The sequence below is a fragment of the Pinus tabuliformis genome, chromosome 2_1 (assembly GCF_031772625.1).
Source record: "Pinus tabuliformis cultivar Carrire ecotype Pingquan chromosome 2_1, CPIR1, whole genome shotgun sequence".
In the NCBI taxonomy this organism is placed as follows: Eukaryota; Viridiplantae; Streptophyta; class Pinopsida; order Pinales; family Pinaceae; genus Pinus; species Pinus tabuliformis.
Window position 1 is genome coordinate 998,781,546 of NC_142299.1, and position 11,751 is coordinate 998,793,296.

Here is an 11,751-nt window from a genome sequence, read left to right on the forward strand (position 1 = left end):
CAAAGTTTCCTTCATGTAGAGAAAAGTTAACGCACTTTTATGCAGAGAAAAGTTTAGAGAAAAGTTCACGCACTTTTATGCAGAGAAAATTTTATTCCATGTAGAGAAAGGTTCACGCACTTTTATGCAGAGAAAAGTTTATTCCATGTAGAGAAAAGTTCACGCACTTTTATGTAGAGAAAAGTTTATTCCATGTAGAGAAAAGTTCACGCACTTTTATGCAGAGAAAAGTTTATTTCATGTAGAGAAAAGTTCACGCACTTTTATGCAGAGAAAAGTTTATTTCATGGAGAGAAAAGTTCACGCACTTTTATGCAGAGAAAAGTTTATTTCATGGAGAGAAAAGTTCACGCACTTTTATGCAGAGAAAAGTTTATTTCATGTAGAGAAAAAGTTCACGCACTTTCATGCAGAGAAAAGTTCCTTTCATGAAGAGAAAATTTCACGCACTTTCATGGTGGCTCATGGTATTAGTCCGACAGTTTTTGATCCTATGGTTTTGGTCCATGGTATTGCATCCAAAAGTGTTGATCTCATGCACTTTCATGGTTGGTTCATGGTATTAGTCCTACAGTTTTTGATCCTATGGTTTTGGCTCATGGTATTGCATCCAAAAGTATTGATCTCACGCTCTTTCATGGTTGGTTCATGGTATTAGTCCAACAGTTTTTTGATCCTATGGTTTTGGACCGTGGTATTGTGGAAGGCCTAAGACTATAAAAGAGGAAGGAGATCATTTGGCAAAGTATCATCTGAATTATCTGAATATCTGATAAGTGCTAGATCTGGAATACTGTGATTGGGTTATGGTGCAGATCTGGATCTGAGCTAAAGAGGGATCTCACCGGTTGATGGAGAACAAGATCTAAGGATAGATCGGGATCAAATGGTTTGAAATGAACTATCTCTATATATTTGATTATGCTTATTCTAGATCTGTATATTGAAAATGATCTGAACTGGGTATAACTTAAGTTTGAAATCGCTGCAAGTCATGTTTGAATATTTATAGATCTGTACATGGGTTGGCTTTGGTGTAAGCACGTATATATGCAGGTTTGGTTCATTGTAGTAGCGTATACAATTTGAGCTATGATATTTGAAGTCACAGGTGGTTCTGGTTGTTGATGGGTTCTGATGACAGTTTAAAGGTGTCAGTATTCTGCATATCCTGTTTGGTTGATTGTGTTTAGCTTCAGTATTGATGGATGAGAACTAATATTGGATCAGGATCATAATGACTCATATTTATGTGATCTGATGGACTAGATATGGGTGCTAACACATATATTATCCTTGTATATGTATTGATCTGGTGTTTGGGTGATTCAGAAGATTGATTGATTATGTGCTTCAATGATATTAATGGGACCAGTATGAAAATTGGATGAAACGTGGCCTTTCAGATTATGTGTTGTGCTTCAGGAGTATCCAGTCTGAAAATGCATGAAACGTGGTACCTGGAGGAGAGAAGATTGTAGGTCGGCGCCTACGTACTAGTATCTTAGCTAGTACAAGAGCTAAGGGGGTGGTAGCTCCCTTCTAGTAGCAGTTGAAAACTTTGGAGCATTGTAGCAGGTAGCAGCCTGCGTACTAGTAAATGGATCGGCTAGTACAAGAACTATGGGGGTTGTAGCTCCCTTCTAGGAGAGACTGGAGAATGAGAGAGGGTTGTAGCTCTCTGCAGGTAGAAGCCTGCGTACTGGTATAAGACTGCACTAGTACATAAATATTGTAAAAGGATTTTCTTATTAAGAAGAAGATTGAGATGACTTGCAGCAGGTGGTTTTCTCCCACATTGGGTTTCCACCTTATATCATGGTGTTCATGTGTGTGACTTATTTGTGATGATCTGTTCTATTTTACTGCACCTGTTTACTGTTAATATGGTTGATAATATTCAGACTGAATAATACACAATATACAATGTCTACGCACCCCCCCACTATAGAGAAAAAGCCTCTTGCTGGGAGTCAATCATCATGGAATTAATGAATGCTCAGGACAGAAATATCTTCCTGGGAGGAGACCTGAACTTAATAAGAAATGCGGAAGAGAAGATGGGGGGAAATTTTTTTGCAGATCCCTCAAGGGATGCATTAGAAAAAATCATCCAAACTCACAGCCTCGTGGACATTCCCCCTCAGAACGGGCGCTTCACATGGTCAAACAAGAGAACTGGTAAAAACAACATCAAAGAGAGGCTGGACCGTATTTTGGTTCAAGAAAGAATTGTGGCCAACTTTTCTAGGATCCAAAGCACAGTAATACAAGGATATATATCAGATCATAAACCAGTGGCACTGCATCTGGTTAAAGGAGAAAATATGGGACCAATACCCTTTAAATATAACAGAGCGTGGGAAAACAGTGAAGACTTCAAGAACCTGGTAAAGGAGAAATGGGCAACAGAAATTATGGGCTCCCCGCACTATATATGGGAGACAAAGATCAAAATTCTACGGACAGCCATCAAGCAATGGGCCAGAACTTTCGCAACAGAGGAAGGAAAAAGGAAAATCGACCTCCAAATGAAACTTGAGGAGTGGAATCAAGAAACAGAGAAGGGCCAAGACACAGAAGAAGACTTAAGGAAAGAAAACGAATTGTACATGGAACTGTATAAGCAGAATCGAGCGGAAGAGGAAGAGCAAAGACAAAAATCGAGGTGCCTCTGGCTCAAATCAGGCGATAAGAACACCTCTTTCTTCCATAACAGTATCAAACTGAGGAGAGCAGGGAACAATATTGGGAAAATTGCAATGGAGGGCAGAGTTCTAACAGAGCAAGGGGAGATCAAGGAAGCAGCGTCTCGTCACTTTCAAAATCTTCTATCTGCTGATCCCCATTACAAAGAAAATCTGGATTTTCTAAATATAATAGAGAACAAAATCTCAGAGGAACAAAATGCAGAATTAGAAAAGGAGATCACGAAGGAGGAAATAGAAAGGACTATTCACAGCATGCCATTGGATAAGGCTCCAGGCCCTGATGGATTTACAGTGGCCTTTTACAAAACCCATTGGGAAGTTATTAAGAAAGATTATATTAGAATGGCAAAAAACTTCTTTACAAAATGCAAACTGGGCAGCAGCATTAAGTCCTCTCATTTAGCTCTTATCCCCAAAGACCCAAATCCCCAATCTTTTGATAGATTCCGCCCTATTTCCCTGTGTAACGTTTCCTACAAAATCATCACTAAAATCTTGGCGCACAGGCTAAAAAAAATCCTTCCCTCCCTCATATCCGAGAATCAAGGAGGTTTTGTTCCTAGGCGACACATAACGGACAATGTCATTCTCATCCAGGAGGCAATTCACAGCAGTTTATCCAGGAAGGAGAGGGGTATGATCATCAAGCTGGACATGGCGAACGCCTTCGACCGAGTAAACCACTCATTCCTTCAGGAAGTCCTATTGAAATTTGGCATCTCAGAGTCCTTTACAAGCAGGGTCATGGAATGCATTTCCCACAATTGGACAGCTCCACTCATTAATGGAAGGCCCTGCACTGCCTTCAAGAGTTCAAGAGGATTGAGGCAGGGATGCCCGTTGTCACCCTTTCTTTACATTATTATGGCTGAAACCCTCAGCTTACATTTGGAGAATAAGCGCAAATTAAAAGAAATTACAGGGGTGGATATAGTTAGAGGATCTAAGGGAATCAATCACTCCCTTTTCGCAGATGACACTCTGCTAATAGGGGGAGCCTCTAGCATCATGGCCCGAAGATTCAAAAAAATTCTGGAACTCTTCCTTCAAGCTTTAGGAGGCAAACTAAACAACAACAAGTGTATGATATACACCTGGAATGTCCCAAGAAACATAACCCAGAGAATCTCCATAATCATGGAAATCCCTGCCCAAGGGAATTGGACCCACTTCATGTACTTAGGGCTCCCCTTAGCCAAGGAAACAATCAAAGCTGAGATCTGGGCAAAACTAATCGAGAAATTGAGAGGGAAAATTCAGAGTTGGGGAGTGTATTAGCTAAACTTGGCAGGTAGAACCATTCTCATAAAGGCCATACTATCAGCCCTCCCAATCTATCAATTTGCTACCACACTCGCCCCGGCGGGCATCCACAAGCACATGGAGTTGATCATCAGAAGTTTCCTGTGGCAAGGAGGAAAGCAAGATACAAAAAAGTTTAGCTTGGTGAAGTGGGACAAGGTCACTCTTCCCCTAGAAAAAGGAGGGTTCAGAATCAGGATACCAAGACTAGCAAACATGGCAATGGGTTATAAATTGGTCTGGAGAATTCTCAATGAGAAAGGGACCTGGTGGACAGAGGTCATCAAGAGGAAGTACTTAAATGGGATCAAAAGCAACATCCTTGCAGGAAACATCATTGAAAGACATTGTACCCCTGTTTGGAAGCTGATCAAAAAGACTCTTCCTCAACTTAATTCATGCATATCAAGAGCTCCGGGTAATGGCAAGGATATCAATATATGGGAGGACAGGATAATGGGCAAGGAGGCAAGGGCAACGATCATTAACTACAGGCCACTGCAAAGATGGATGGCAGAGGCAAAGATCAAAACTCTTTATGACATCTCTCTTTGGGATCAGAACTGCTGGACTGGTTGGAGACCTCTACCCCTCCCTGATGACCTTAAGAACCTATGGGTTGAGCTCAAGAATTCGCTTATAGGCTCTGCCCCCACAAACAGAAGGGAGGAAGACAAATTTGTTTCGGACCCTAATGAGGGTAACTACACGGTCCAAGAGGGCTACAAAGTTTTGCAAAACGCCTCAGCAATTAACAATTGGCCACTCCAGAAAGCAATATGGAAAACTGAGTGTATACCAAAGGTGAAGCTTTTTAATTGGACCCTTCTGCATGGTAAAATTCTTACTGCTGAAAATCTCCGGAAGAAGGGCATTCAAGGCCCATCAATTTGCTGCATGTGTAAGGATGCAGAGGAAAGTATTAACCACCTCTTTATAGACTGCCACTTTGCAAGAGCATGCTGGAATCTTATCACTAACCCCCTAAGCATCAGCGATCTTCCCAACCAAATCACTATCCTACAGAAACAATGGGGAAATAGCTACCCTCATCCCGGCAAATGCAAGGGTCTAGTCAAAAGGATATGGATCAGCATCCCAGCCAATCTCTGCTGGCAAATATGGATTGCCAGAAACAAGTGTATTTTTAAGAGCAAAAAGCCAAGCATCTCCAGCGTTCTAGCCAAAACGATGGCACTTATCACCGAGACCATTGAGGCAAATGGCATTAACCAGGCAGAACTGGAACCAACGGATACAAGAGTCAAAGAGTGGATCAGCAAATTCAAATGTGGAAGGAGAACTCAGAAGAAAGAAAATACAGGGAAGAGGAACACGGACTGGAAACTAAGAGGGACTAGGGAAGAAGTCAAAAACTGGATTCATAATCAAAACCGCCCTACCCTCCACTTTGATGGGGCATCAAAGAACAACCCGGGCTAAGCGGGAGCAGGTGGAGTTATCAAGGACTGTCAAGGGAGAAACATAGTTACTTTTGAATGGGGACTAGGCATCATGACAAACAATAAGGCAGAGGCATACAGCCTCTTTCTTGGGACCTCCACTGCCAGGAAACTTGGCCTGAGAAACCTATTAATTCTTGGCGATTCTGCTATCATCATAGCAGCATTAACCTCTGGGAAAGACTTCAGACAAACAGCATTAAACAACATCAGAGTAAGGATAATGGAAAATATCAGGTCTCTTGGCGATGTCACCTTCAAACACATCCTCAGAGCAAACAATGTGGAAGCAGATGAACAAGCGAACAAGGCTATAGGAAGGCAAACAGGTAAAGTCAAGGAGAATGACACAGTTTATGAGAAAGATATCCCCTAAGCGGGCCTCTCCCATCGCCTCTCCTAAGAAACTTAGTCACCACAGGTATAATCCGCTCCGTATTTGGCCCTTCCCCAAATCTCTTTTCTGCTCTACCTGGTACCATCGAAATTCGAATCGCCCTCATGACCTGAATATAATCATAGATTCATATCTCTTTGGGATTCATTATCTGATCCACGCAGCCATTCTCAGGGTATGGGTTAGTGTCTTTTCCCTTCGCACACCCCTTGTCAGCAGCCAAATCAAATCATCTGACCTCTCCTCTCCCAAGAGTAGATCCTTTCGGAATCGACCCAAGCATATGCGGATCCTCCATGATATTATATATTGCAGTCGGGCTCCAAGGAATCGCACTGCTCTGGGGAAAGCTCCGCATCCGCATTTCGACTCCAGCATCAGAAGGCAGCCCGTGGACGGCCTCATCCTTCATCAGGAGATAGAGCTCTGCAGCGCGCTCTTGGTATCTATAGTTCTATTCTATGTTGGCTTATATTCGCTAACTTCTTTGTTTTTGGACCGCAGCAGTGTCTCAGGCATATCCCCGAAGCTCACTCTCGGCCCTCTGAGCACGTCGCTCTTCTATCTTCTGAGTCAGCATCTCAGTGTCATCCCCTCTCCTTCCTCTATAGCCCCGATCACAGCTCCTCACGGGTCTTCCCAGCCCTCAAGCTCCGATCCTCTGTTTGACAGAATGGCTGAACAGCAGAATCCTCCAGCGGATCAGGCACAACCCGGTAACTTTTTGGACAACATTTTCAACAACAGGGACTGCAATATGTGTAAGGCCCACACGATCATGATCAACAGCCTGACCAAGCAGCTGAAAGAGCTGCAAGAGGATTATCATGCAGACAGGAACTCAACGCGCAAAAAATTGGACAAAAGCAAGAATGAGATTGAAGCATTGAAAGAGAGATGCAGCCACTTGGAGGCGGCTATGGAGCACATCCGCTCCCTTACCCAGAGTTACCAAGCGGAAGCTTCAACCATGGCAAGTGTCAGGAATCCGGATGATTCAGTCACACAACATTTTCCATAAGGAATGCATTGTAAATTTAGCTGGTTAGGTGGTTCCTATGTTAGGCAATATAGTCGCCTTTGTTTTGCTTTCTGTTTAAATCAAAAGAAGCAACGAGGAATATGGGTCTGCGAACCCACTTTTGATCCTCAGACTTCAGAAACATCTCCCGTATGTAATAGGAACTCTGTAAGGCTGGTTTTATAATACATAAGTACCCGACTTTGTTAAAAAAAAAAATATGGTTGATAATGTTCTAATGCACTCATTAAGATTAACTAACTGAGTCATAAGAAGTTGTGGAAGTAGCATATATGAATCTGAATATGGAAATGAAAAAGTTTTATTGATGTGATAATACTGATTCACCCCCCCTCTCAGTATTATTTCCAACAATTGGTATCAGAGCAGGTCCTTTGGTAGAAGCTTGATCGCTTGAAGGAGATCCGTGGAACTATGGGAAAGAAGCTTAAGAAGAAAGCACCTAAGAAGAAGAAGACATTTCAGAAGAACTATGACAGTGGGAGAATCGATTGGGGATTAGGTATAAGAAGCTCTTCATATTCAGAATCAGATTTAGAATCATTTCAGAATGAAGATGAACTATCAGGTACGAATTTTCTATCCTTTGATGTTCCAGCTATCTATCCATTTGGAAAGGATGGAAGTGATAACGAAACAACTGAATGTGCTCTTATGGGTGAGGAAGAAGGATATCAAATAGAGACAGTATTTAGAAGGCTTACAGACAAAATTAAAGATCAACAAGATCTATTGAACAAAAGGGAATGTGCTTTCAAAGAAGAAGTTACCAAACTAAAAGCTCAATCAGAGGAAGGAAACAAGGTAAGAAAGTTACTCAAGGACAAGGAAAATCAATGTCAAAAGTTGCAGGGTGAAGTGACATCATTAAGAGATGAAGTCAATGAAAGAAGCACAACCATCAAGAAACTCAGAGATAGATCCAGTTACTATGAAAGTCTTGAAGCCACGATCCGCTCGCTAAAGGAAGATCTTGAAGAATCAAAGAAGCAGAATAAAGATCTACTCCAAGCTATTGAAAAACACGTAAACGAAGATATCAGCTTAAAATCTCAACTAGAATGTGCCTTCAGAACTCGTCAAATGCAGCAAGATCTGAATGAAGAACAAGAAAAGGAGATTCTCAAACTAAGGCATCAGTTGGAAGAAGGAAGGAAAGTTGAAGAAGACATGAAGAAGCAATGTCTAGAAAAGGAGGAACAACTTCAAGTTGAGGTAAATATCTTGAAAGGTAAATTAGAAGAAAAGGATAAACTATTACGATTTCAAGATAGTACTAAAGCCTTGGATGATATTCTTAGTAGTCAAAGGTCTCCTGCTATCAAGACTGGTCTTGGTTTTCATGAATCTGTTGAAGGTGAATCTAGTTCACAAGGTGAGGCAAGGAACTCTAAAGAGAAATCTAAAATGATCAACAAGGAGATAAGAGAGATGAAAGGTCAATCTCATCATCAACCAAGGAAAGAAATTCTTCAAAGAAAATCTTTTACTCCTCCTATGAATAATGTTGAATGTTATGTATGTCATAACCTTGGACATGTTGCAGCTAGATGTAGAAGAAGAAGGGTTCAAGATCATCAAACAAACAGATCATCTCAGTCAAGGTACTTTAATGGATATTGCTTTGCTTGCAATATGTTTGGTCACAAAGCTGCTGATTGCTACAAAAGGAATATGAAACATGTAAGATGTTATGCATGTAACAAGCTTGGACATATAACAAAGGAATGCAAGAACAAAGCACGGACATCACACCAAAAGGAGAAAACGTCATCACACTTGAAGATATGGAAGAAAAAGGAAGTTCAGTTAGAAAGTGGCGGCACAACACATTATACAGACATAACAGAGGGAGCTGGAAGTGTAAAACTTCAATCTCCTACGCAAGCTTGATAAAGGGAAGTTGCATATATACGCGAATTTGTTACTGCACAGTCGCGTATATGATTGTTTGAAGAAAGGCAGTAGGGACAGATTCAAGAAAAGGATCAGTTTTTCTCTAATTGATAATGGTTGCATTTTGCTAATGATGTGTGGATATGATGGTTAGAAGTATTTTGGTTCTAACTTGATATTGCTAATGTCTTGATACTTCTTAATATGCATGATCAGATCTGACAGATGGCACAGGTTTAGGGGGAGCATATGCTCTTAATGCATTGTTGGCATTATGGTTAATAGTCCTTGGTGATGATGCTTATATGGATAAATGATTCATCTTGCTATGATATGGTTATGAGTTGTTCAGATGATTCTTGGGGTTACATAGTTGATATTTAGATCAGATTTGTGGTTGATTCTCTAATGGTGCTTACATGGTGATCTTCATAAGGATAAGGAGAAGTACATAGCTTGAGTTCACATCTTCTTTACTTGATGATGAGTCACTCATATGCTGTTGTCGTCATATGCATAAAGATCATATATTAAAGTTATGATGCAGGACGCCTATTGTTCTTGGCACATATATGGATGAGGATTGTTGGCTGGATACATGGATGATTATTCAATGTTGCATTGTTGGAGACATGATGATGATGAGTTCTTACCTATATGATGATAGGTTGTTATATTCCCAATTGATGATACTTGGTTCATGCAGATCTGGATGGCTATGGTGTTTCTCTCATATGATAGAATGTGAATGTTTCTATATATACAGAATTTTGTTAGCTGATACAGGCATACCTTGATGATTCATGCACTAATACAAGTTGTTGGTCTAGTTGTTGTTGACAGATACTATGGAGCAGATCATACAGTGTCGTTGATGATGTTTATCATGATCTTATTTAGGTTTTTGGTCTCTATATAAATGTCATGTATATCATTCGATGTAAAGGTCATATCAAGACTCATGATGTAATAGTGTGTCTCTATCTTTTGTAGTCATTTGATGAGATCTCTTCAGGTCATGTAACAGCCTATGTTGGTTTCCCCACTATGCCTGAGATGAATGATGTTATTCTCTTATGTTATCTGTAAACTTTTGGTATATCACCATTGTGATGGGAGATAGATGTATGTATGAGTCTTTGGTGATAGGAAGGTCATTTATGATGTATAGAGTCATGTACTTCTTGTAGAACATCTTTTTGCAGACCTTGCTTAACAGTCAGGGGGACCATGAACAAGCATATTTCAGCAGAGCAGAGATTTCAGCATGTTCTCAAAAAAAGCATGGACAGATTGGTGCACCATGGCATATACAAAGGGGGAGCTCATTCAGAGATTTCAACAGGTACTCAGGGGGAGTATGAACAGCGGAATGCCTTTCTAGGAAAGAGAATATCTTGGTTCGCACTTTGCCCTTGATGTCAAAGGGGGAGAGTGATTTGGTATTGTTGCCATCAAGTCCAAAGGGGGAGATTGTTGGCATTATGATGCATGTGTTGTACTTGATGGCAAACAACTCATAGAAGATCAACTCACTTATATATATCTAGATGAATCTACGGAAGAGATATCAGATGACAATTCTCAGTATGACAAGTCCAAAGGGGGAGATTGTTGGCATTATGAGACAAGTTTTGTCCTTGATGGCAAATCACACAAATGATAAATTATAGTGCAGCAAATTTATTTGATAAATTATAGTGCAACAAAGTTTCCTTCATGTAGAGAAAAGTTCACGCACTTTTATGCAGAGAAAAGTTTATTCCATGTAGAGAAAAGTTCACGCACTTTTATGCAGAGAAAAGTTTATTCCATGTAGAGAAAAGTTCACGCACTTTTATGCAGAGAAAAGTTCACGCACTTTTATGCAGAGAAAAGTTTATTTCATGTAGAGAAAAGTTCACGCACTTTTATGCAGAGAAAAGTTTATTTCATGTAGAGAAAAGTTCACGCACTTTTATGCAGAGAAAAGTTTATTTCATGGAGAGAAAAGTTCACGCACTTTTATGCAGAGAAAAGTTTATTTCATGGAGAGAAAATTTCACACACTTTTATGCAGAGAAAAGTTTATTTCATGTAGAGAAAAAGTTCACGCACTTTCATGCAGAGAAAAGTTCCTTTCATGAAGAGAAAATTTCACGCACTTTCATGGTTGGCTCATGGTATTAGTCCGACAGTTTTTGATCCTATGGTTTTGGTCCGTGGTATTGCATCCAAAAGTGTTGATCTCACACACTTTCATGGTTGGTTCATGGTATTAGTCCTATAGTTTTTGATCCTATGGTTTTGGCTCGTGGTATTGCATCCAAAAGTATTGATCTCACGCTCTTTCATGGTTGGTTCATGGTATTAGTCCAACAGTTTTTTGATCCTATGGTTTTGGACCATGGTATTGTGGAAGGCCTAAGACTATAAAAGAGGAAGGAGATCATTTGGCAAAGTATCATCTGAATTATCTGAATATCTGATAAGTGCTAGATCTGGAATACTGTGATTGGGTTATGGTGCAGATCTGGATCAGAGCTAAAGAGGGATCTCGCCGGTTGATGGAGAACAAGATCTAAGGATAGATCGGGATCAAATGGTTTGAAATGAACTATCTCTATATATTTGATTATGCTTATTCTAGATCTGTATATTGAAAAATGATCTGAACTGGGTATAACTTAAGTTTGAAATCGCTGCAAGTCATGTTTGAATATTTATAGATCTGTATGTGGGTTGGCTTTGGTGTAAGCGCGTATATATGCAGGTTTGGTTCATTGTAGTAGCGTATACAATTTGAGCTATGATATTTGAAGTCACAGGTGGTTCTGGTTGTTGATGGGTTCTGGTGACAGTTTAAAGGTGTCAGTATTCTGCATATCCTGTTTGGTTGATTGTGTTTAGCTTCAGTATTGATGGATGAGAACTAATATTGGATCAAGATCATAATGACTC

General features: G+C 40.2%; 1 protein-coding gene across 1 annotated transcript; it reads left to right on the top strand.

Annotated features, from left to right (window-relative positions):
* Window positions 1-1,982: 1,982 nt before the first annotated feature.
* On the top strand, window positions 1,983-5,456 carry LOC149203985 (uncharacterized). Its single transcript, XM_089402045.1, has 2 exons — window positions 1,983-3,771; window positions 4,003-5,456. The coding sequence occupies exons 1-2, from the start codon at window positions 1,983-1,985 to the stop codon at window positions 5,454-5,456; spliced, it is 3,243 nt and encodes a 1,080-aa protein (XP_089258171.1).
* Window positions 5,457-11,751: the final 6,295 nt, after the last annotated feature.